We start from the raw sequence: 25,397 nt of genomic DNA, 5'->3' as shown, positions 1-25,397 counted from the left end.
CCCTTCCTCCTCTGGTCCCCTTTGTCACTTCCCAGGCATCCCTCACATCCACTCAAATCACTGGAGGACATGAGAAGAGCTCTTTATTAGAGGCATCTGTAGGGTTGGGGGCTGCCCAGATGAAGGATGCTTGTGGGAGAAGGGCAATCCATAAAAGGCTTCCTGCAGGAGGCAATTTCAACTCCCCACCCTTACTTAGAGGGGTGGAGAGGTGGCCTCTGGTTCCACAGATCAAAGGCTGGGAGTGGTCAGGCTCTTCCTCAGAAGCCCTGGGGCTGGTTTCCAGGATGGAAAGTTCAGTGGTGCAGTCCAACCCTGAGACAGGCCCAAGCACACAGCACAGACTGGGGGGCAGGGACAGAGGCTACTGGAATAACAAGCCACCTAAAAGCCTGGGGAGGAGTGCAGGGTGGAAGCCTTACTAGCATAAGTCCTCACCTTGGAGGCCCCTGGAGCCCAGGAGCCACAGGTGGGATTCCAAAGGTTCTGAGATTGGAGGCCCCTGGATTTGGGGAGCTTGAAGCCAGAGGGCAGCCAGGGGCCAAGGAGACTTCCTCCCCAGCTCTTCAAGCTCTCCAGACTCAGTTCCTGGGCCTGTGGGGATCGTAGGCCCTCCAAAGATCTGCTCCCCAGCAGAGAAGCCCTGTCTTCCTTCAGGGAGGGTGCCAGCTCCACGGGCAGGGGTGAATTCAGCACATCAGCGTCCTGTAATGGGAGGGTAAGGGAGCAGGGGGCCAGTGTTGTTTTATGGCTTCCTTCCTGACCCCCAAGACCAGGATGGTCAGGGCAGATCACAGGACACAACTGAGTGCAGTATTGAAGACGCTCCAAGATGCTGGCAAAACTAGGGCGGAGTTCAGGCTGGTGCTGCCAACACTGGGTCATGATACGGTACCTGGGGAGAAACAGGAGTTTGTGACCACCCATGGCTGTGAAGGACCCCTTTCCCTGGGCAACACTCCATATTCACACAGGTCCTGGACAGCCCCTGGGAGGGTCCATCCGTCCCCCTCCAACTACAAAGTCCAACACCTCCTGGTTGGTGCGCCCAGGGTAGGGCACGTAGACCAGTGAGAAGATCTCCCAGAGCAGTACCCCAAAAGACCTGCATCATGAATGAGGGGAACTAAATGAAGCCCACCAGGCACAGCCTCCCCTTCCCTCACATGAGGTGGCCCAAGGCAGGGGAGATGGAGGGTGTGTTATCACCAGGAGTCTGTCTTGGATGTGAAGATGCTCTCTAGGAGGGCCTCTGGGGGCATCCACTTGACTGGTAGCAGAGCCCTGCCTCCCTTGCGGTAATAACTGTCTCTACAGGAGGGAGGAAGGGAGTTATGAGTTCAAATACCACAGGGTGCTGCTGGGAAACTCCCTTGAAGAAAGAAAAGCCTTCCCCACTTCCCCAGGCCCCATACCTGTATATATCTCTTGCCATCCTGAAGTCCCCAATCTTGGCCACTCTGCTGGGTCCAGTGCAGCTCAGCAGGCAGTTCCTGGCAGCGATGTCCCTAGAGTCAGGCAGAAAAAAATCACTGCCAAACTCAATCTCTGGCTCTGATCTACTTTCATAAAGGTTATGTGGAAGGGCCCTTTCTTGGGGAGAGATTTGGGTTAGGGGGTCCCTCAAGCCAGGATCACTCCCAACCTGTGGATGAAGTGATTTTCTTCCAGGTAGTGGCAGCCCTGAGCTATATCCTGCATGGCCAGAGGTGATGGCTGGCCCTGGGTTGGGCAGAGGGTACATTAGTCCATGCAGGTTTGGGGATACATGGACAGGGTCTTTAGAAGGGCCTAGAGGGCTAGGGGAAGGGTCTTACCAGGTGTGGCTGGCTGTGCCTCACGAAACTCTTCATGTCCCCTCCAGACATCAACTCCAGCAGAATCAGGCGAGGGGCAGCCCAGAGGCTGAGGCCCACACAGTGCACAATGTTTTGATGGCTAAACTTGCTAGGCGGGTGGTACATATATCCCATCACCGGCAGAGAGAGAAACCATGCTCTAGGTTCCCCAAAACTGGAGGGGACCTGTGTCCCTAGACTTGCTCCCTTTCAGCCCCAGGGTGAAGAGAGGCTGTTCCTGCAGGCAGTCCTGGTGCCTCCCCCACACCTTCCACCCCGGCCCCGGCCCCAGGTGCACCTGATATGAGTGCCTCCATGAGGAAATCCCAACGATCCTGATGAGAGCAGAGTTCTGGCAGGGTCTGGGGAGGGAAGGGGCACAGAGCTGAGTTCCCTGGACACTTCTGGAGGGTGGGTTTACCCTGGCTCCAGAACATGTTTCTCCCTCCGTACAGCCCTATTCTCCTACCCTCCACTAGAAGTCCTACCCCTCTCACCTTGACAGCCACCTGCAGGGGGCTGGGGTCCCCAGGAAGGCCAATTACCCGTCCCTCATAGACCTTTCCAAAGGTACCACGGCCCAGGTCTCTGCAGGAAGACAGGTTGGGAGGGAATGGGTAGCTGAGCCTGAGGGAGGGTCCTAGAGAGTATAGTGTCTCCTGTGCCTCCCTTGCCCCCCTTCTTGCCCAGCTGACCTTATCTGAGGGTAGAGCTCTCTCTCCGCATCATGGCGTGCCCCACCTATAAGCCCTGCAGAGGCAGTGTTGACTGGCACAGAGCCCAGGCAGAAGAGAGGACAGGTGTGAGGTCAAGGTGGGGGTGGGAGTCTGTGAGGCCTTCCCTCAGTTCCTTGCAAACACCGTGGGATGGAGGCAGCCCTTGCTCCAAAGGAATCATATCCTAGGGTCCCTATAATCCCAGAATTGGGATGACAGCTGACCCTGGACAAATCACTCTCCCTCTTGGAGCTTCTTGTGCCTGTTTCTCCTCTACACATGAGGTTTGGGCCAGCTGCTCTCTGGGATCCATAAGTCACCACAGCAGGGAGTTGGGAATGTGGGGGTCTGGGGATGGGTGGGGTGAGGATTCAGAGTGCAAAGTTCTCAGAAGGAAGGAGAAGACTCACCTGAGCAGAGTGACATTGGCTGGGGAAACCTCAGTGAGCCCTGGGGGCAGAGGCCAGGACCGGGCCCTGCCAAGCCCCACATGGCAGTAGTGGGGATGGGGGCAGGCCTGATGGTGGAGGTTCGAAGCTTTCTCAGCTCAAGCTCAGGGCCTGGCAGCCTTGTCCCCCAAAGGTCCTGCCTCTTCTTAGGGTTCACTGAGGGCGGGAGGAGCAATGGCACACTCTCTACCTGCCCATCAGGCCCACCCTGCTTTGCCTCCCCCCACCCTTGCCCAGGATACCTCTCCAGATGCCCTTTAAGGCAAATGTTTTCCCCAGGCCAACCCCAGCTGCTGCTTAGAACCCCAGAGGAATCCACTGCTGCTCTGCTGGAAATAGGGGCTTGAAATCAGCCATTTCTGTCCCTGGGACCCCCACACAGCTCAGTGGAGAGGTGAATCAGCCATGCCTGCTGGATGCTTCAGACCCAGAATCAGGACCCCACATACCATAAGGAGGCTCAGTGTAGAGGTCACCACCACAGCCACCAATAGAACCACAGGGCGTGGGTGGGTGGGCAGATCTAGGGAGAAAGAGAGACATCTCCAGTGGGAAGCTCCTCTCTATCCCTCTACCCCAGGTTTTACCCTTGCCTCAAGACTCAACTCAAGTGTTCACTTTTCCATCATGCTTTTCTAATTTATCTCAACAAATACAACCTCTCCCTCCTGAGAACCCCTAAAACACTTTACATCCCCCCCATGGCAATCACGTCACTTTAATATATACCTATATCTAGACATATATAGATAGATCTATATATCTATATAGATCCAGAGAGATATGACCCCTCCCACACTAGACTATATGTTCTATGAAGGCAGAGCACACACTGCTGCATCTCCAATCTCCTGCCCACACCCAACACAGGGCCTGGCACACAGCAGGCAATGTTCCCAGTAACCTACAGCTCCTCCAAGCCCATGGCCCCAGAAGTCCAGACCTTGGACAAAAGCAGAACATACCCATGCAGGTGACATTATCCATGGCTAGCTCCATGCCCTCTGGGCACATGCATTTGGCCAAGTGGAGCTCTGCCATTGGCAGTCTTTCAAAAGGCAATGACTGCAATTGAGGTGCAGGTGGATCTCCACTTCTCCATGGCTCTCTGTGACTATGAGTAAGAACCGATATTGCAGGGTGAGGACCGGGAACATACATACTTTTTCCAGCCACATGCTTAATTCTAGCCCTGGACTTTGGAACAAGGAGCAGAGCCAGGCATTTAAGGGTGGGTGGAAGGGCTTGGGGACTTTCTGCATACTTCCTCTTCTGGAATCCCTAAGCTCGCAGATATTTGAGGAGAATTCATAGCAAGGAGATACTTGACAAGCACCCCAGAATGCCCCATGCTGGCATCACAACTAACAGCCCAAATTCCAAAATATTCCTGTGCTGTGCAAGAAGCAGGTAGTTCCCTGGGCTGAGTTGGTGACTCAGATGGGAGTGGGCTCAGAGACTGCGGAAAAGGGCTAGGCCAGGCTGAAAGGTGGGGGGTAGGGGCCAATACTTGCCAGGGGCTGCAGGCAGAGCTCAGTGCTGGGGTGTAGGAAGGATACCCCATCTTCCCCATCAGCCCAGAGGATGTCATTCTCTGAGGCATCACCCCCTGGAAATTGAAAGTGATAGAAGATTGGGCTACACAATGGGGGGAGAAAGGGAAGATGCCTTACAGCTAGAAAGTGCGCTTATGAACAGTGGGGAAACTGGAATCTCCCAGTGGAAATCCCAGGTGGCCTCCTCTGCACAAGCATTGCAATACAGGTGTGGCCAGTTCACAAGTAGGAGTCAGGAACCAGAGGGGTGGGGAGGGAGTCATCATTTCATATATATAAATATATTTGTTTCTTACATCAGAGGTTTCCAAACTCTGGAGTGTATTAGAATCACCTAGGGGACTGATTAAAATACAGATGGCTGGGACCCTCTCATGTCCTCAGTTTCTGATACAGTAGGTTGGAGATGGACTGAGAATTTTCATTTCTAACAACTTCTTATGTGGTGTTCATGCTACCGGTTCAGGGACCACACTTTGGGAACTACTGACAAACTCTCTGCTTTTCTGCTTGTCTGCTCAGCTTGCTAATTCAGCCAGCTCTAAGTTCCTGCGACTGCTGCAGAACAAGCAGGGGATGTGTTGTTCCTGGGCCTGATGGAAAAGGTCCTGGATTTAAATGAAAATCTAGGGAGTCCAGTCTGCATGTGTGATTTGCAACCTATCTGACCTCTTTTTCTAAGAGCTATTGTTCTACCTGCTGTGGCCTAGACTCAACACCTTTCTCACCCATTCTTCTGAGGGACTCGGCCTGTTCTAAGGCTCTAACCTCACTTCACCCTGGAGGCTGTCCGACTGCCCTCCCCAATGGCACACTTACCCTGGTAGCCGCCGCCGCCCCCGAAGCCTCCAGCTGCGGCCCAGCCAAGCATAGCCCAGGCCTCTGGGCAGCCATGACTGCCCTCCGCTCCCTCTCGCAGTGAGCGGCCGACCTGCCGGAGATGGGGCCTGCGACGTCAAGCCGCCCCCTCCAACTGCCGAGCAAGAGCAGGATGGCGGGCAGCGGGGATGGAGAGCAAGCCTTCCTCTCCCCGCGGCCCCGGGCTCTCACCTGCCGCCCCGCCTCTCCCGCTGCTCCCGGGCGCCGCCGAGCGGCTCTCCAGTTTTTCGGTGGTGGCGAGTCCGGCCTCTGTCCTGCCGCCGTAAATAGGCCCGACCGCCTCCTCCCGCCGCCACCAGCAGCGGCTCCAGCTCGCCGGCGCGCAGCTCCCGGGCCAGCAGAGCGTTCGGGGGCGCGCTCTCCAGCCGTCGAGTAAGCACCGGTCACTGGGAAAGGGCCCCCGGAGCTGGAGTAGGGGAAGGGGCTCCTAGCCAGGCCCACGGACTTTGGGACCCCAAGTGCGTAGAGTTCATGTGTGCGCGCGCCCGAGGGCGGAGGTTTGGGATCTCAACGCTGAGCGTAGGGGGCAAACCCTTACCCCAAAGACGTAGGTCGCGCCCCCGCCCCCGCCGCCGCCGCCTCCCGCCCAGCGCCGCGGTCCCCGAACCCCTTCGGTCCCATCCATAGCTGAGTGCTCCTCAGGGACCCGAGACTCTCCGAGACAGACGAGCTGGCTCTCCTGGCTCCCCTGCGGGCATCGGGCTCCAATCTACTGGACCCCGGCCCCTCCCCTCGCAGTACTGAGATCTGAACACGGAAGAGCGCCCCCACCCTTCACCCAGCCCTCGCCCTGGGGCGCTTGAGCCCCCGTCCCACTGGCTCTGCTTGCTCCGGGACAGGCGTCCTCTCCCTGCTGCCCCACGAGGATGTAAAGCGCTTCCCTGTGACCAAGGAAGAAGACCGCTGAGAGGAAGACGCCATGCGCCCGTAGCAGGTGGTTCCGTAGGCTGAGATCCTGCGAAAAGCTAGTGCTGAGTCCCCGGGCCTCGACCTTGGGTCCTGGGGCCGCTCATCCGGGGCAGAGGTTGGTGACAGAGGCGACTCCAGAAATTCTTATCGTAGGGTCTTAGAGGTCGTAGTCGATTTTGAAGGGACGGGAAGAATAAGTTTACACACCATACATTTAGATTTTACATTTATTTTAGGAGGCATAATGGATATGGGGGTGCTTAAGCCACTCCTTGGAGCTGCCGCTGGTTAGGAGTCCTCTGCTTGGTGGGAACAGGCTTCTGAGTAATACCCTAAGATGCAGTGTGGTGTGCACGGCCTTCCTTCCCCTGATGGTAGAACCTCAGACTCACGAGTCACCACCCACCTCTATCCCCGCTCCGCACTTACAGGTACTGGCCGGAGCCTGGCACCCGCCACAACTGCATGCCTCTCAGAGGCCCGGCGGCCCCCACTGTCACCACCACGCTGCTGCCAGCATAAGCCCGGTCGCACTGTGTTTGTGTGGGCTCGCGCGGTCCGCGGGCACCACAGGTGGAGAACTGCCAAGGCCCCTCCAGGTCTGGAAGCAGGGAGGGAGGAACGGGTCATAGCTCACTTGCCCCGGCCTGGTATGGTGAGCTAAGGGAAGAGGGAGCGTTCAACTCACCTGAGAGAGTTAGGGGAGAGGCTGGCTCCAAGCCGCTAAGCGGGGCGGTGATGTTGGGGTCCGGGGGCCTTGGAGCTGGCGCGGATGAGAATGGCAAAAAAAGGAGCCTGGGACTCGGAGCTGGAGCAAAAAGTGGTTCCTGAAAGGTGACAGGGTGACCGCGCTGTTGGGAGAGGGGGCAGGATGTTAATGGGAGATAGAGATAGAGAACCTTTTGACCGCCAGTCTTGCCTCTCGCGGCCACGTCGCTAACCCCACCCAGCGGGTGCACACCAGCGCCTAGAAGCCGGCCCCAACTCAACTCTGGTAGCTGAATCCCCGCTTGCGTGTCCGCTGATACCTTTGTAAGTTTCCTGGCGAGCCCCTCCCAGTGAATGACTTGGGAGTCGCACTGAGCTCGGTCCTGCAGCCCCCAACCCCCATCCTTTCCTCGACTAAGCTTGGTGGTCCGGTCCCCAGGCTGTGCTGAGTCCCCAGGGCCTGTTCCCCCTTCCGGAGAGGCGTGATGGGGATCCTCGGTTTCAGGCAAGCACCCCGTTTCTCCGCCCGCACTTCCCAAGCACCCATCCGGAGCGTTGGCCGCAAGGGGCCATTGGGGTCCAGTTTGTCGCGACCGCCTTCCCCAAGCCTGGCGGGACAGTTCCTTGACTGCCAGAAAGCACTTACCTGCATGCAGCTCGGAGCCACAGTGGTAGCTGGCCGGAGCGGTCCATCGCCCTTTACGCCCGCCGCAGCTAGGTTGCCGGCTGAGACCCTGTCGCTGCGGCCCTGACCGCAGCTTATAGGACTGTCCAGCGCTTGTTAGACATTGCCGGGTCCTAAAGCCGGCATGACCACTCCCATCTCAGACCCCGGGATGTGGAAGGAGGGGAAGGGAGGGGCGTGCGGGCAGATAGGTCCCGAGGCTTCCCGGAAGAGCCTTGCGAAGCCACCCACCCAAGGGCTCTCAGTCCCCAGCCATTGGGTCTGCTGCCAGCTGCCCCAGCGAATGGGGTGGGTAGGAGGTAGGGGGGAAAAGTGCCCCTACCCTTTCGAGGCAGGAGCACGAGCAAGTGGTGAGCCACGTCCCAGACACCCCAAGTTGGCTTCTAGGTCTCTCATGTCAGGGGCAGTGGCGTGTCTGTGCTTCATTGGTGATGGCCAAGGTGATTACACATGAGAACTGCTCTTTAAACTGCCCCCAGGAAGGCATCATTACTTGCCATTACTTGTGTCTTTCAGTGACTTTGTCACTGCAAGGCTGCTCTTCCTGACACTCTCAGAAACATGGAGCTCAGGGGCTTCACCTCATTCAATTCCACTGCCTGTTTAACTCTGTGCACAGCCTCTCACTGAGATGGGGTGAAAGCCTGGGTCCTGAGGTCAGATCTGAGTGCTAGCACTGCACGAGCATCCCTGGTCACCAGGCAATGGTGCACAGGTCACAACTGTCCAAAGATAGTTTCCCCACCACCTATAAAATCATAGGGAGGGAAATTGCTCTGTAAACTGCAAGGCACCCTACAACTGAGAGTCATTTTACTTTCAGATGGTTTTGTCTTCCTCACTCTTTTGCTCAAAATACTAATTTTAATGGGTGGAGCCTATGCTTAATATAAAACACTGGGAAAAAAGAAGGTATAGTAGTTAGCTACTTGGTCTCTGATTATATACTGCTAGATGTAGACACAACAGTAATTTTGTAAAAACTGTGGTACCCATGCCTTATTTAACGCTGTAGACATTCTGCTATGAGCTCACAGAATTTACTTTGCAAGGTCCCTGTAAGCGAATGGTTCTCAAGTGTGACTGAGCCAAAAGGAGCATCAGCATCACCTAAAAGTTGTTAGAAATGCGATTTCTTGGGTTTTCCCCTAGACCTACTGAATCAGAAATACTGCTGTAGGGACCAGCAATCTGGTTTAACTCATTACCCAGGTGATTTTTGTCTCATAAGTTTGAGAACTATGGGTGTTTGCAGAGACAATAGTTGCTTAATAAAACCTATTGTACAATTCTGTGTTCAGCAGCTCCACTTATGGGGAGTGCGTTCTCTCTACCTACTGACAGGGCATACCACACTCTGATGACCTGTAAACACAGTAAGTAGTAATTCCACAGAACAAATGACACTGTAAAGACATCTTAAGTGTTAGAAACTCTACCAAAAGAAAGAGATGAACCAATAACCAGTTTATGCTTTGAGCTACTCCTCCCCAGGCTTTGTCCACCACCAATAAGGTCCACAGTGGAAGGGGTGTTGTAGGACAGCGCTATAAACTGAATGGTTGTGTGCCCCACAGATTCATATGTTGAAACCTAATCCCTATTGTGATGGTAGAGTTGGGGCCTTTGGGAAATGATTAGGCCACCCTTACGGGTGGAACGGAATGAGTGTGCCTTATAAAAGGAGGCCCCAGAGAGCTCCCTTGTCCCCTCTGCCATGTGAGGGCTGTCTCTGAATCAGGAAGTGGGACCTCTCCAGTCACCAAATCTGCCAGCACCTTGATCTTAGGCGTTCCGGCTTCCAGAACTGTGAGAAATAAATTCCTGTTGTTTATAAGCCACCCAGTCTATGGCATGTTATAGCAGCCAAAACAATAAGAAACAGCTACTGTACCAGTCTGATTTATGGCTTCTTCATGTCTCAGGGTAGCAGCTGACGGGAATAAGGGACCATAGGAAACAAGGACCTCATTAAGAACACCTACACTTCAAGGAGCCTGCTGAGCATCCTTCCACAAGTGCCTGTTCCCAAGAGCATTGCCCTGGCCTGGCTCCACTCCAGAACTGGGACCCACATTTTTGTTGTTCCCAGATCCGGACTGTTTTCACCTCCCACTCATAATTCCCCATCTCTCTCACATCACTCCCCTGAGATAACCCAATTCTTGATACCAATCCTGAATCAACACATCTGAAATCAGTCCAAATCAGATTCTCAGAAGATAAAAAATTTGTTTATTTCGGTGCACAGCTATAGAGTTCATATACCCTAGCCTGGGGGGGGGGGGGGTGTGAGGGAGGTGGAGGGGAGGTGTACTTAATTTGTCTTGTCCCCAAGATGGGATAAATAGCTAAGTCACCCTTCACTCCCAGCACAGACCTTCAGAAGTCCCAGATCCTGAGCCCCAGATATCAGGATATGATAGGGCTCACCCTGCTCCAAAAAAGCTCAAACAGCCTGCTTTCAGGAAGGCAAGCCTTCTACTGCTCCTTTGTCTCCTGCCCACCCTTAGGACAGAAAGGGTCTGACCAGGCATCTGTTGGTGAACCCCAGGAGAACGTATCCATCTCTTCATCTGTAGCAGCTATACTAGGTCTCTGATTTCCCATTTTGGGGTATCCCTGAGGTCAGTCTCTGGAGGTACTGCTGACGCAGAGGGGGCAACTGAGGATACAGTTCAAAGCCTTCTGGGAGAGTGGAATTAGGAAGCTTATAGTGGAGGAGGTGCTGCTGGAGACCCTGCAAAGAGGGAAGAAACTTTATGAAGTACGTAGTGAGATCCTGTTGAGATCTCTATCCCCCAAGACCCTCTATTCTCCCATCTCTAGTATGTGCCCAATCCTACCTCATCTGCCAGCAGCCAAGTTTTCTGTAGCATGCTCCTGCGGGCAGCCTTGACTTCGTCCTAGAGGCAGAACAGGGAGAGGTGGCACTGGGCCAAGGGCTGGTACCCACCACTGGCCCTGCCTGGCCCTCGCTTCCTCTCCAGCTGGCCCAGAGGCAGCTCAATCGCAGGCTCTCTTTCTCCCTTTGGAGATGGGGATGTAACTTACGGAGCTCTTTGGGTCCTGGGAGAAGATGAAGGTGTTGACATGAGCCACAGCCACGGCATAGAGCACCGGGCACCAGCACGGACGAAGCGCTCTAGTAACCAGGACCCGGAAGTAGAGCTGAAGGAGGGCTAGGTTGTCTTCAGGAGGCCCCGTGTAGCACTCCAGGGACACAGGCAACTGTGACAGGGAAGATGAGGTATGCTCAGGGTGAGGGTGGGAATGTGTGTCATCGGAAAACAGGGCGATGGTTGATGGTCACATGAATCAAATCATGAGGGCAGAGGTCAGGTCCTGGACAGACACCCTTCCTTCTTTATCACAAGGATCAAGGCTAAAGACCGAAGAACTGGAAAGCAGGTGAAATTGAGAAACAGTTGTGAATTTCTACTGCCATCACTACTTGTTTAGTCTACTTAAAATGAAAACTTTCAAAATGTCATGTTCAACCGCTCAATTCTATTATCAAACTTTTCAAAAGTTCATGTTCTTTGGACCAGTAATTCTCTTTCTAAAAAATTAATTCAATGCAGAAATGATTACGAGAGAAATAAAGTTGTCCAATAGTGTTTATCATAGTATTACTTAAAATAGCAAAAAGACAGAAACAACGTTAATGCCCACCAAGGGGTTCTGATAAAATAAACTGGGGTGCACCCACACAATGGATTATTATATAATAAAAAATGTTGATTTCTTATAAATGTAATGTCAAATGAAGAAAACATGCAGTGATTCCAATTTTATAAAATTATATATGCATGTAAAAAAGACTAGAAAAAGACAAATCAAAATCGAAATGCTCACCACTCGACAATAGGATGGCAGATGACTGTAATGTTCTTTTTAATTCTCAAAAATATTTTATACTTTTCAAATATAAAATACACATTTACATTTTATATACATATATTAAATGTATTTATATATTAAAATACTTATATTTTAAGCTTACCGAAGAAGTTATAATGAAAATGTCAAAACCAAATGTTAAAAAAATAGCTCTTTACAGCTTATAAATTGAGTTCCTTAGCCTGATATTCGAGGCTAAGACTTTATTAGCCAAGTTCTCAAACTAAAATCTGTTCTAGATTCTTCCCACCCTTCTATCTCATTCCTGTCTCTGAGCTTTTGATTATGCGGTTCCCCTAGGTACATTCTATCCTTCCTCCTCAACAATCCAAATTCTAGCCAACCTTCAGTGCCTTGACAAGGAACCTGAGGCCCACCAAAGCTCCCCACTCCTCAGGACTGCCCCCAAAGCCCAGTACAGGAGGTCCATAGTAGGCTGTGCTGGGCTGAGAAAGTACCTGGCTCAGAGGCAGGCCCAAAGCCCGCAAGGCTCCCACGTGCTCCCCAAAGAGGGTGAGGCGCAAGGTGACGCTGAACCGACGCTGCAAGGGAAAGAGTACCAGAGCCCCAAAAAGGTGGTCCCCAAAAGAGACAGCCTCAAAATGCTCCAGGAAGTTGGCATAGAGGTCAGGGAAAGACGTCAGGCCAGGAAGTGGGCAATCCAGGTTGAGGTTTGGCAGGACCTCAGGCTGACAGAGCTGGCCCAGGAGGGCGGCCACCAGACGTTGGACTGGGGTCTCCCGGAACAGTTCACTGTCCACCAGGAACACACACATGAGCCGTGCTAGGCGGGCAGCAGGAGGCACAGCCCAGAGGGCCCGGGGACGCCAGCTCTCCAGGACTAGCACCCACTGCAGGGCCCGCCTGGCTGTCCCCACAGTGTCAGCTAGAGGGACCCCCGAGGGGGTTTCTGATGCCTGGTGGTAGAGGCGAATCAAGGGCAGGAAAGGCCAGTCTGTGGGCAGAAGCGGCTCCTTAGGCAAGGGGAGCAGCAGTGCTGGGACTCGCTGTAGCTCCCCTCGGTACAAGGCCTGAGAGGCTAGCAGGCTGGCTTGGGCCAACGGGCAGTGGGTCAGGTAGCAGCTGCGGATGCTGGGGAGATCCTGGCAGGCCTGAGCCAGTAGAGCCCCTCGCCCACATTCAGAGTTCCTGCCGCTCCCTATGGAGAGCCGGTCGGAGAAGTCGGCTGCCTCTGGCCCCCCTGATGCTCTTTCCCTGCAACAGAACCCAAAAGCCAAAATTAAGGGCTGGAACCACAGCACCCAGGTCATGCCAGCTCTCCAGGCCTTCTGACAAGTTCCTAGTCCAATACTGCTCTTCCGTTCCCCTAATAACCTTCCATGTAGTGTGTGTGGCAGTTAAGAGGATGGACACTAGAGCCGGTTGCTTCAGTGCAAGTTTACAGAACTTCTCTGTGCCTCAGTTTCCTCAGAGTAAAAAGGGGATAACAGTAATACCTCTCTACTTATTAGGGTGATTACTTTATAGGGTATGTAGATGTCTAATCACTATGTTGTACACCTGAAATTAATGTAATATTATATGTCAACTGTAATTGAAAAATAAATTTTAAAAATACTTAAAATCTGGACAAATACTTAAGGGAATACTAGACAGACTGAGCACTCTGTTAGCTATTATATGTATATAGCTAGTTTACATACCATTTTTCAGCTATACAGTCACACTGAAGTCTCATAATCATTCTCTAGCATGGTTATCCTCATCTTCACTTCACTAACGAGGAAATGGAAGCTCACACAGGTTAAGAGTAATCCATGGAAGAAAGAGAATGAAGCCCAGGTCTCCTGGCTCCAAATTCAGGGCTGTTCTGTTAATCATAGCAGCCTCTCAAAAGGCTGAGTTGATGCCACCAACCCTGGACTTACGGGAGGAACTCCAGCCGGAACACACAGCTCAGCAGTAGCTCATGGGCAAGGTGCTCGCTTCCAGGCAGCAGCCGGCTCAGCAGGGCCAAGGCCACGCCATGAAGGAGGGCAGCACTGGTGGCTGGCATTGGCTGGAATGCTGCCTGTGGACAGAAGGCAGGGGGTCAGGGGGTTGAGAGAGGACAAAGCAAAGAGAAGTGAGGACGAGGACATAAGCAAAGGGGATATATGCCGAAGGGCATGCCTGGAAGAAAGCAGGAAGGGCATGGCCTGCCAGCAGCAGCACAGGTTCCATCCGAGCAGGATAGAGATAATGGGGGATGAGGGAAGTGGGTACAGGCATGGGAGTGGAGGGGGGCACCCACCGCTCTCTGCGCCAGGGTGACTGCCAGATACTGCAGGTGGTGCTCATGACGCAGGGCCCACGTAGAGAAGGGTGTGAGGTGCGGGGCAGCCCTAGGAGCCACACACTGGAGGAAGTAGTTCTGGAGTCCTGGGGCAGCCAATACAGCAGCCAGCTGAGGAAAAGCAAGCTTTTTCAGATCTAGAAGGTGACTTTGATCCCTTCTGGGGGTCCCCAGGTGGCTGCTCCCTCCCCAGCCAAATTCAGAGTAATGGGTGCTGGTAGAAGAGGCCTCCCTTCCCCAAGGGGCGTCCTCCCCCTTTCTTTCTGACTTTGGCCATCGTGGCCCCCTTCCTGGCCCCTAACCAAGTACCTAGGGCTCACCTGGCCACATAGCGCCTTGTGGATCCGGGCCAGGGTGTTAAAAAGAGAGAGGAGGGCAGTGAGGAACGGGAAGGGAGAGGCTGAGCCAGCCAGACTGAGAAGCGGGCAGCCTCCTGTGCAGCCCAGTGACACGAGGCTAGGGAGAGCTTCGGGGGCCGGAGCGCAGGACTGCGGGTTGCAGAGAGGAGAGCAGTGCCTAGAGACGGAATGGAAAAGCTGAGGGCTATAGCCTGGTACGTGCCAGGCTAAACCAGCCAGGAGCTTGGCTGTGCAGACCAGTGCCCACCTTCCTCAGAGCCCCCCACTGCTGCCTGCTAGGGATTCAGGTTTCCCTTGGGCTGAAGGCTTCCACCTGGGATGGACCAAGGAGCTAGACCCCAGAATACCACAAGGAGAGAAACTGCCTCTTCCCTCAACTATACACATACATACATACATACATACATACATACCCAAGGGAGGCCCACAGACTCCCCAAAGTAGGCTGGCTCAGGAGGGGCAGCAACAGCTCCTCCGACAGGCGCTCCATGTCCTGAAGCCAATCTCCTGGGCACAAGCCTGGCTGGAGGACCAAGGGGGTCACTGAGCTGACAGCACAGGGCACCCATTCTCCTAGACCCTGTGGACCTAGGCCAAGCCCACAGTTCCATGGTTCAAAACAGCCATTGCTTGGAGGCTCCTGCCTTCTGACCCTTTTGGAAGGAGAGAAGACCCTGAGGTTGCGCTGGCACTTGCTGTCTAGGGGTCCTGAGAGCATCAAGGCTCCAAGGAAGCTAAACTGCTGCTAGAGGTTCTCTGGTCCCCACCAACATGGCTCTTTTGAAGTTCTACTGGGTATGGAGGTGGAAAGAGAATGAAAGGTAGGAGGGAAAAAGTAGAGGGAAGGAAAGGGTGGGGATGGGGAGGTAGGAGTGGAGAGGGGGAGACAGAGAGAAAGAGGGTGGAATGTCAGGATGGAGGGAAGACAAGCAGGGCACGGTGGAAGGCAGGCAGGCATCACTCACCTGCTGGCTCCAGGCCTGGTAGTAGGCATCCAGGAAGAGCAGGCAGGCAGTGGGCACAGGGCCCAGAGCATTCCACACCTCAGGTCTGGGCAGCAGCTCCAAGGTCTGTCTTAGACATGGCTCCACGAGAGGCTGGAGCCCAGACACCTGTGTCCAAGTGATCAAGGAAGGGGTGGCCGAAAGACTGGCCTCAGCAGACTCACTACAGGGGTGCCAAAAGGGACCACAGTGAGGATCCGGCTGCCTTGACTGCCCTCTAAGGTCTCCCTAGCGGGGAGATCTCCTGCCGGTCTTGGAGCTCCTGGTAGGAGGGCCCTGCCAGCAACTTAGGGCTATTACCTACCTGCTGGGCTTGGGGGCAGTGCTGCCAGCTGCCAGGGTCAGCTGCGTGAGGACAGTAAGTAGTGAGGCTATCCGCTGCATGGCCAGGGGCTGACAGGGGTGGGTGCTGAGCTCCTTTGGCACGGCCTGTAGGGCCCGCATCAGCACCGGGTATAGCTCCCTGGAAAGAACAATTACTGCCTTTAGTGTAGAAGAGAGATGGAAATGTAAAGCAAGGCCCAGCCCAGGGCTCTGCAGTCTGGTGAAGGAGGATGAGAAGGGAGAAGCCCCAGGGCTGGGTACTGCTGGCAGGCTTCAAGAGGAAAGGAAGGCTGGGGGCTGAGGGAAGGAGTTAGCCCTGCAAGGCTTCCCAACAGGGAATTTAAATCAGATTTATACCAGTGCTGCTGTGCACAGAATGTGGCTAACCCAGCTCTGTTCCACTCTCCCCTGGCTGGTTCTGACCTTCATGCCCTCTTAATCACTCCCACAATCCCCTCTTCCTCATTCTCAGTCTCCCTCCAAGCTTGAAACCTTGAGCGAAGCTGAGTCATTAGGTTAGGCCAGAGTGCAGAACTGGATGGGTCTGCCAGGGAGCCTATGCCATCTCCCCTCACCTGTAAAGGTCACCTCCCTGGCCATAGGAGGCGGCCACAGCCCATAGACGGAAGGCCTCAGTGTTCAGCGTTTCAGCTTCCTCCAGGGGCAAGGCCATTTCCTGAGGAACCTCAGCTATAAAGCGGCACAGACGGCTCCGGAGATCAAAGCTGCTCAACTGAGGGTGAACAGAGAATCTGGGGATCAAGGTCAGCTGGGAGTCACAAGTAGCCTGAAGTCCTCTCACTATAGAGATTGGCTCAACTCAGCCATATTCCATGCTCCTCTGGTGTCACAGGGTCAGAGCCCTGCACTAGGGGAAAACTACCCCATCTATCTCTCTCCCTCCCTCCCCCCTCCTCTCCTTTTTAGCGAGCACTTGCTGGGCACCTTTTCTAGGGCTACTGGGCTACGGGTGATGGATGCCCATCTGTATATGCTCGTCTGGTCTGGGTCCAGGGAGCAGGGAGCCCTCATAACAAGACCAGAGTATGCCTACAGGATACACTAGGCTCCAGGTGACTAGGTTCCTGACTGGTGGTTTTTGTTGCGTTTCTAAGCAATTGGATCAGAGACAAAGAGGAAGATGTCATGAGTGGGCCACCCAGAGTCCAGCGGCCAGGCTTAGCCCTCAGCCCAGCACTGTCTCAGCAGCCCTTCCCCCCCCCGCCACCTCTCCCCACCGCCCCTTGCCCTGCGTCCTGCTCACCAGCCGGGCAGCAATATTCCTACCAGCCGAGGCCAGGACACGAAGTAATTTCATGGCAGCAGCACAGGGCACTTTGTGTAGACTGGGGGTAGGCCCCACTCCCACAGGGGACCAGCTGGTGGGCAGGAACTCTCGAACGATGGTCTCCAAAAGCCGAGGGCACTCTAGGACCTGTGGGGGGGCAGGAAGAAAGGGAGGTAGGGAGGGGGAGGGCCAGGACCAGGCCCAGCTAGGCTTTCTGCCCGTTCCCTCTTCTTTCTCACCCTTGTGGCTGATTCCAGGGAATGCCGGGCCAGGCGAACGAGCACGGCCAGGATATCCAGGACTACAGAAGGTCCTGGGCAGGTCACCTCCAGAACGTAGCGCAGCCGAGGCAGCAGGTTAGTGGCCAGAAGCCCCTGGGGACCAGAGAGATAAACCCACTGCCAAATGCAGCTGGGCCCCAGGCCTTGATGAATGACCCCTCTTGCCCAACACGTGCTTGCCCTTGAGGTCATGGGACAGGTGCAGCTGTCCCAGAAGCTGTACCTTGATGACATCATATCGGGCCAAGTCAGATGGAGGCCGGTTTTCTTCCTCAGGGCTCTTCCTTTTTGCCTTTTCTGCTGGGGGCTCTTCATCCTCATCCTTGTCCTCCTGGCTGGGCATCAGAGGGAATACCAACGCTCCATGGTACCAGGAGAAGGTGCTGTCAAGGAGCTCCTGCCAGAGGAAGAAGAATCGGGTGGGAAGAAGAAAGGGTCAGGCCAAGAAATGGGTCCAGGAGAAGAGAGCAGAACTACCCACAAGGAACAGAAAGGCAGGGCTCTGGGCTTTGGAGCCTTTAGGAGAAGAGGGTGGCTCTGCCATCCCATTCTCTGCTCTGCCTGGCAAAGCCTTCACAATGAGGGCATGCCCAGCAGCAGAAGTCGGGACCCTGATGCCTCAAAGCCCCATTCCTGTCCCTGTTGTACCTCATCTCCAGGAGCCACCAGCAGAGCCCGAAGAGCCTGGACAGCAGCTGCAATGACCCCATCCACTCTGTCATCCAGGGAGAAGCGCAGCAGGAAGAGGAAACCAGCATCCAAAAGGAGGCGCAAGACACTGCCCACTAGCCGGTCCCCAAATTCACCAGCCTGGGCCTGGGAGGCAGGAGGATAAAACCTTGCAGGAGGAAGTTACAGTCTTTGTCCTAAACCCTTTACATGCCCACATATGACCCTGGGTTTGTCCCATTCCCAGTCTGATGACAGTTGATGTATGGGCTAGCGAGCCAGAGTGAAAAGGGCAGGAGGTGAGAAAGTCTGAGGTTGAGAGGTGAGGTGTGGGGTAGCAAACCAGCAGTCCACTCACCCTGCCAATGACCTGGGCCAACACATGCAGTGCAAGTACTCTCTGCTGGGACACTTGGCTGCGCGTCAGGTGGAACAGCTCCTGTAGGGAGTACCCTGCTCTCTGGGGCAGGGACAAGAAGTCAGAAAGAGCCAAGACACAGCAGCACCACCCAACAAGTACACAGCAACTCCTATAGGCCAGGCATTGAGTTAGGTGTCAAGGGGAAGACAAAGATAAGTGATATCTCTTGTCTCTGCTCTCCATGGATCCTCAAACTGGTAAAGAAAGTAAGATATGCAAACAAGTAACCGTGACATAAGGCAAAATGGGAGAAAGGTAGTAATTGGTATTTAATTTGTAACCAGAGAAAAGGAAAGAGAAGGGGGACCGGGAAAAGTGGGTGGGCAGAGCTTCGATGGCCTGGCCTACAGCATTGGGTAAAGGCATTCCCCGGCGCGGAGCCCTGGAGACCCTTGAGTGCAGGACGCATGTGGGTGGAGAGCAGCAGAATGGTGCGGCAGGAGTGAGGGAGGCAGGGACAGACTGTGGAAGGACTGTCTTGTGGGGCTAAAGGGCGAAGGCTATTCTGTGAGCAGAGGGGAGCCAGGGAGCTTTCTGAGGCAAGGCATGGCCGAGCTGGAATCAGCATGGCGGCCCCATGAGGGATGGGATGGAATGGCATGGTGGACAGTGGAAGACATGGTGATTGAGCAGACAAGAGAGAGCAAGGCTTTTATCTAGGAGGTAAGATAGAACTGGCAAGTTCTGGCAACTGACTAGAAAGTAAGGGAACGAGGAGAAAGATTTCAAGCCTAAGAACCTGACTAGACAACAAGGGCATGAACTGGAACAGGGCACAAAGGAGGTCTGCGGTACCTGACCAGAGTGCCTTTCCCACATGGTTTTAAAAAGCTACCCAGTCTTCCTGGGCCCCATGCCTCACCTCTGCCTCCTCTCCATGGTGGTGCAGTCCCAAATGGGTGGGTAGGTCCACATCGGGGGCCAGCAGTTCTCCCTGAAGGCTGAATCGGGCCTGCATCCTCTGATGGGAAGAGAAAGAGGACTATGGGCTGGGCAGCAGCAACTTCCCCACACCCACTCCACCTTTAGTCCCAGGCCTCTCAGGATGCAGGTCCTGACTCCACCTCTGACTAGAAATGGGGCTCCTCTAGCCCATGGTGCCAGGAAGGGGAGCGCAAAGGAGAAATGTTTCTCAAGCTCGGGGGAAGAAAAAGGCCTGAGTTCTGGGTACAAGAGCCACAGTCCCACTCCCACCTGCTCCATCCCGTGTAGGCCAGTGGGCCCTCCTTACCTCCTGTGTCTGCTGCCGTCGGAGTGGGGGCAGGTCCTGGGTCCAGTGGAGCTTCTCCAGCTCAACAGTGTCCATGTGCAGCCATTCTTTGTGGGGGGCCACCGGAAGTGCCGGAACTGGGGAGATGCAAGGGGAGTAGTACTCCATAAGGGGCTCAGCTCACCGATCCATTGGGGTCCTAGCCATCACCCAGAAGCTGCCACATCTACCTCTGCCCAAGGGTCTGGCAGCTTCTGCCTTCAGCTATGGCTAAATGGTATGACCCAGGGGCTGGAGCTCCTAAGAACTGGGTGAATGTCTCAGATATGGCAGAAGGCACCCAGCCCCTGGGCTCTAACCCCTTTCTGACAACCCAGGATTAGTTGGGAGGGGGAAGAGGAAGAGGAAGAGGTAAGGAAGAGAAGAGAGGGAACAGAGGAGGAAGGAAGGATCACATATATCAGGGAAAACAGTTTTCCACTGCCCAGCGCCAACCTCCTAGAGGAGGAGGGGAGCAGGGACAATGAGGGGGCAGCTATACTGCTTCAGCCGGGCAAGATCCACAACGTCCTCTTGCTTCCGCACCCCAACCCCCACCCAACCTGCTCAGCTGGCCTGGAGCTTACTCAGGGGCAGGAGGTTCCTGGCTCTCGTAATTCAATTTCTGCTTTTGCTAATCACTAATAAAATAATCAAGTTCCTAGGAAATGAGTGCTCCCACTAGCCTCTCTGCATCAGGTCTGGCATATTCAGAAGACCTGCGTCAGACTCTTCTCCCATCACCCTGGACCTGCCATCTTCCCCCAACACTGACAGCAGAGGCAGAAAACTGTGGGATGGATGGATCCACTGCTGGGACAGCCATTGCAAAAGCAGCCGGGAAATAGTCTGCAGGGGGAGGGGGCTCTTTAGCTATCACATACTGCTGCCTGCCTCTTACCAGGGAAGGGAGAGGAGGAGCAGTAACAGGACAAAAAAACAGGAAGCACGTACAAGAAGAACATACATATCAGCAAATGAAGACTGATTTCAAGGCAGTAATGAGGATTAACGTTTGATGTCCAAGGACAGGGAAGATATTCCTTTCTCCTCTGCCAGGCCTAGGAGAAGGAATACTTTCCTCTACTTTTATTCCCCAAAAGATGTAGCCCCTCCTCCAAACCTGGCACTCCTGGCTCCAGCTCATCTTCCTGCCTGGACTCATTGGCAGAAGTTGGCATAACGGGCTCCTCTCCAACAAGCTCAGCAAAGGGTCCTCCTGGCCTCAGCTCCTCGGTGGCCTTTTCTTCTGCTTGCTCAGGGGTGTGGCTGCGAGACCTCAAGAAGGCAACCAAGCTGGGATCTAGAGGAGAGGGGGAGGGGAAAGTGGGTGAGAGCAGATCCCCCCCAGCTTCCTCTAGACCTGAAACCTGCTGCATACAGCCTGCCTATGGGTGCCAAGGCCAAGACAAGCCACTTTCCAGCCCTGAACTGAGCCCCCTGAGCTCTCTTGGGGCCTCAATGACCTGCTTACCCACCCTTCCCAGTTCCCTGGCCCAGGTTTATGCTCATCCCTGCGCTTGACTCCAGGTTAGAGGCCCAAAGTAAGTGGCTATGGAATAAATGAATGAATGTTGACTAGGGTGAAAAAGAAGGCACTTAGCTGTTTGATTTATGCACAAATATTCACTAAAAACCAAATATACATGCTGTGCTCTATGTAGGTACTAGATATATAGTTTGGAACAAGATAGACTTGGTGCTAGTTTTGGGGAACAAGTGAGGAAGGAGGTGCAGTATGGCAGAGCGTCAGTCCAGTCCAGTGCAGCCGCACTAGAGAACAGCTCTAACAGTGCCTATCACACTAGGGTAGCACAGTACACACAGCAGAGTGGTTAAGAGCAGGGCTTGGTTGACGACACAGACCTGGGTTTACATCTCACCCAGGGTCCTTCCCAGCTGTGTGACTTGGGGGAGAATTTCTTAAATTTCTGTGCCTCAGTTTTTTTTCCTAAGTAAATGAGGTTAGTACCAGCTGCCTCACAGCAACAGTTTGGGGACAGAATGAAATAATGCATTAAAGTACTCAGCACAATGCCTGACACTCACTAAGCCTTCCTCAATAAGTGGCAGTCCTTTCCCAGCCTGGTTTCAGTAGGAAAGCCAGGTACCCATACCAAGCTGAGCCAGCAACCGCTGCTGTTCCTGCTGGATCTCCTCAGGAGTCATGGCTTGCAGTCTTGCTATGTTCTCTTCATGGATAGTCTGGACTTCCTGCTCAGCCTCCTGGCCCGTGAGCCCCTTCCCTGTGACCAGATGGGGTCCCTGGAAGCTGTGGTTGCCCGACGGAAGCTGGCAGTCCTGCTCCCTAGGTATGAATGACTCACAGGCCACAGAACCTGAAAGAAGTATATGATTAGTTTCATTACTTCATATGAACTGGGCTTTCTGGCCCTCTTCTCCAATCCCATTAGCCCTGGAGACAGATGGAAGCCCCAAAGCTTTCCCAGGCACAGAGTGGAGGAACCCCTCCTTCCAAACAAGTTGGGTTGGGGTGGTGACCTCTCTATTCATTCTTTCCCTTGGGCTTATATGAGAAGGTTTCCCTTAGAAATATCTTTTCTAACTCTTCTCTTAGATGTTCAGGCAGCTGTCTGCCTCCAGGACCTGCGCCCAGCTATTCTGCTAGTAATTTGTATCATTAAAAGAATCCTGGCTTCCATCTTAGTTTACAGTCTCTGCCAGACATTTCTATCCCCTTCCTTTCTCCTAGGGTTGAGTAATGGCCTGCCCTCTCCCTGCACCCAAGACCCAGATATGGACCCAAGCCACCCATATGCAATACTCTAAGCGGGGGTATAGGACAGCTTTCTCTGTGGATGGTTCAATTGCACTTTATATTTGAGGCAGGGAATACGTATATCCAAAGATGACTCTTTGATCATGTATCACAAAAAGGCCAAGTCTATGCCTCTTCAACTCCAGCTCACCCTCTGGTGGGTCCAGGCTAGACACAACTTCTTTAATAGGTGGGACTCTGGCTTCAGACACTCTCCTTGCTGCAATTTCCTGGGCAAAGATGCTTTTCTTACCAGATGTTGCTGGCTTCCTCTATGGGGCAAAAAGAAAACCCAGGTGATTGATACTCATTACCTCATTCTTTTCTCAACCTCTTTATACCAAGGTCACTGGAACAAAAAGATAAAAGGGACTTCCTTAATCTCCAAAGGTCACAACCCTAGTCCTCAGAAAAAGCAGGGTACTATAGAAGCACAGGTCTTGAAGTCTGATAGATTTGGGTTGGATTTCCAGCTAGCTCTTCCATATAGTAGATATGTAGTGTTGGAAAAGTTATTTATCTTTTGGGAGATCCAGTTTCCTCATCTAAAAAATGGGGATAACGATACCTACCTTTCATGGTTATTATGAGGATTAACTGAAGTAATGCATACGAAGTGCTTTAGTATAGTGCTACCTTAATAGAATTGCATACCATTATTAAGATTACCTACCTGGGGAAGATGCACTATGAAGCTCACCTGACTGTACCCAAAGGGCAAGCTAAGGTTACCCCTGCCTACCTGTCTCCCCTGTGAGCGATGGAATACAGGAGGGAATGCAACGCCACTGGGCACAGGCAGATTCACAGCCACTGAACTTGTATCTCGTTCCTGCAGCAACAAAGCACAAAGTAGTGACGATGTAGAGATTTTCCCAGGATGGAGCCTATCCCACTAGCCCCAGTTCTGTATGACTAGAAACTTACTCTAGGGAGTAAGGAACCCACCTTGCTCTTGAGGGCAACAGTGATTCTAAACCAGCCCCCAACCTGATTGTAGGGGGATAAAGTCCCACTTTTCTGAATCACCCTTTACTCATAAGGCTCACCACCTCCACCCAATATCCTTTGCTGCCCTAGGATGCCTTGTCCCACTCAGCCAGGTTGAGACGCACAATAATCTTAGTCAAGACAGCAGTGATGTGCTGATCATGTCTGTTCAGTCTCTCTTCGGGGTCCTCATGTTCAGCCAGGGGCTGGCCAGGGCTGGGCCTGGCTCTTTTTGGGGGAGCAGGAACCAAAGCTGGGGGCAAATCTGGAAGATCTGAGAAAGAAAAAAAAAACCCAAGAAGAATCTGAGGGCTCGGGGAAAGCCAAAGAAAGAAAGGCAGCTGCTATGGGGCCCTGGATCAAGCCGTGTCACTTTGGGCAAGATCTTTTAACCTCTTTGAGCCTCACTTCTTCTTATGTAAAATGAGGCTGCAGCAACAGAGGCTATGCAGTGTCTGAACTAATGGTAGGGCAGAATCCAGAAGGGAGAGGGGACGCTGAAGCTGTATCCTCTCTCCTTCTCAGCCTCAAACCCACAGCCACTCACTGTCCAGCATCACCACATCCCGATGATCCTCCAGGGGAGACTGGTCCAGGTCAGCATCGCCACCTCTCCTACTCCCTTTCTTCACCAATTGTACTGCTGGGGCTGCACCAGCTGCGAGAAATTGACTCTGGAATCGCAGCAGGTCCACCTCAGACTCCCCTGGCTTTGGTCTGGACAGCATCTTGACACTCCAGCTGCTTCTCCAGTGTGACTCTTTCCAGCACTGCTTCGGTGTGGGGACTCCCTCTCATTCACCCCTAAAAGCAATGAAGAAGATCGGCCCTCTTTAACTGAACCCTGGTTCTCTTTATTGTGTATCAAATAAGACTCTTTTTCCTTGGGTTCAATTTTCCTAATTCATACCTTTTGCCATTCCCTCCCTATTTAGCCCTCGCTGATGTCATCAGTCTAGCAACAATATTTACTGCCAACTTAAGTCGTTTACCACCCGTGAATGATAAAAACTCTCAGGAACAATGATAGGGAAACTAAGGAAAATGCCATCGGGAGCCTGGCAGATAAATGTGTCATACCAGGGGATGGTGATTCTGTATCAAACTGTAGAGAACATGCCTGGCCTAAAAGTATTGAATTATTAAAAAACCTTGGGCTGTAAAACATCGATATATAAAAATCATTTGCATTTCTATATACTAGTAAACTACGATCAGAAAATGAAATTGAGAAAACAATTCTACTTACAACAGCATCAAAAAGAATAAAATACATAAGGATAAATTTCATCAAAGAAGTTCAATAGTTGTGCACGGCCGGGCCCTACAATTGCCCGTAGGGCTTTGTGGTCGAGCGCGCTCCGGCACTAACCGCGTCAGCAAAGAGAAATCATCGCGTCTCAGTTTACGCTGCCCGCGGATGGAGGGCCGTCCCCGGGATCTCCGTACCCCAGGGGCCCGCGGCCGCTTCTGTGCAATGCAAACACACTCGGGTAGGCTCCGATAAAGGAACTAGATACCCTATAGCAGAGCCCTCCCCCGGGATCCCCTGAAATCCTTCTCTCCAGCCCAGCCACCTACTTGCTCTAGGACCACCTGGGCGCCGCCATCTTGCCCCGCAAGGGCCGTGTTTCCGCCGCCGCCGCACTTGAGTTTCCGCCCCGCCGCCTGGTCCCGCCTTTCCCCGGCTTGGCTCCGCCCGTTCTGGGTCATGTTGGTTTTGTGTTGTGGACCCGTGAGCTCCCAGATACTCAGTTTTCAGGGTCCTACCCAGCACGTGAGTTCGACGCCGACGCTCAGAACACTCATCCTTCGGACGTACAGCGGGCACAGGCCCTTCTACACAAACAACACCTGCAACGGAGGCACAGGGTTCCTCAGCCGCTTCTCTGCACTCACCAGCCCTGATAACCATAACCTACACCCCAGAACCCAAGCTGAAAAATGGGAGTGGTGAGAAGAGAGGAGAAAGCAGCCTCACTGCTCACAAGGTGATCCTCCTGCCTTTGTTCATGCTAGTGTCCCTTATTGGAAATCCTCCCTCTTTTCCCTTCACCCCTACCCCCAAAGTTTTTCTCTTTTAAGGCCTAACTG

At 53.4% G+C, this 25,397-nt stretch overlaps 2 protein-coding genes across 3 annotated transcripts; both read right to left on the bottom strand.

The window, feature by feature from the left end:
- Positions 1–66: 66 nt before the first annotated feature.
- On the bottom strand, positions 67–7,879 carry LTK (leukocyte receptor tyrosine kinase; the record flags this gene model as incomplete). The annotated part of the gene is given in 23 exon segments (XM_074327896.1): positions 67–705; positions 796–895; positions 971–1,105; positions 1,210–1,311; positions 1,416–1,508; positions 1,646–1,722; positions 1,818–1,955; positions 2,144–2,200; positions 2,336–2,426; positions 2,965–3,061; positions 3,064–3,159; positions 3,431–3,526; positions 3,969–4,040; positions 4,043–4,117; positions 4,514–4,612; positions 5,379–5,493; positions 5,495–5,532; positions 5,610–5,677; positions 5,679–5,764; positions 5,977–6,126; positions 6,268–6,385; positions 6,750–6,948; positions 7,036–7,879. Coding segments are annotated over 23 exon segments (3,267 nt in total), but the record flags the coding sequence as incomplete, so codon positions are not given.
- Positions 7,880–9,947: 2,068 nt separating this feature from the next.
- Positions 9,948–25,096, bottom strand: RPAP1 (RNA polymerase II associated protein 1). 2 transcript variants are annotated; one of them, XM_019725444.2, is made up of 25 exons: positions 24,885–25,096; positions 23,851–24,107; positions 23,429–23,577; positions 23,056–23,145; positions 22,465–22,585; positions 21,652–21,873; positions 20,658–20,837; positions 19,517–19,632; positions 19,148–19,246; positions 18,223–18,324; positions 17,844–18,011; positions 17,419–17,592; positions 17,154–17,288; positions 16,891–17,061; positions 16,202–16,359; positions 15,607–15,765; positions 15,264–15,465; positions 14,712–14,821; positions 14,260–14,455; positions 13,898–14,050; positions 13,533–13,675; positions 12,102–12,858; positions 10,795–10,971; positions 10,587–10,646; positions 9,948–10,480 (listed from the first exon to the last, which is right to left on the bottom strand). In XM_019725444.2, the coding sequence occupies exons 2-25, from the start codon at positions 24,029–24,031 to the stop codon at positions 10,331–10,333; spliced, it is 4,173 nt and encodes a 1,390-aa protein (XP_019581003.2). In that variant the 5' UTR covers positions 24,032–24,107; positions 24,885–25,096; the 3' UTR covers positions 9,948–10,330. The 2 variants fall into 2 exon arrangements, with proteins under 2 accessions (XP_019581003.2, XP_019581004.2); XM_019725445.2 differs by lacking the exon at positions 24,885–25,096 and adding an exon at positions 24,553–24,761.
- Positions 25,097–25,397: the final 301 nt, after the last annotated feature.

The sequence above is a fragment of the Rhinolophus sinicus genome, linkage group LG03, assembly GCF_036562045.2.
Source record: "Rhinolophus sinicus isolate RSC01 linkage group LG03, ASM3656204v1, whole genome shotgun sequence".
Lineage (NCBI taxonomy): Eukaryota > Metazoa > Chordata > Mammalia > Chiroptera > Rhinolophidae > Rhinolophus > Rhinolophus sinicus.
Note: the sequence above shows the minus strand (reverse complement) of the source record. Positions and strands in the feature narration are given on the sequence as shown.

What these genes read in the sequence shown, in the direction of transcription:
- RPAP1 (XM_019725444.2), bottom strand. Translation starts at nt 24,031, where the DNA reads ATGCTGTCCAGACCAAAGCCAGGGGAGTCTGAGGTGGACCTGCTGCGA. An exon ending in TGGCCCAGGTCATTGGCAGG is followed by an intron (nt 18,012 to 18,222) that starts GTGAGTGGACTG and finishes CCTGCCTCCCAG; the next exon opens with GCCCAGGCTGGTGAATTTGG. An exon ending in CCCAGGACCCAAAGAGCTCC is followed by an intron (nt 10,647 to 10,794) that starts GTAAGTTACATC and finishes TTCTGCCTCTAG; the next exon opens with GACGAAGTCAAGGCTGCCCG.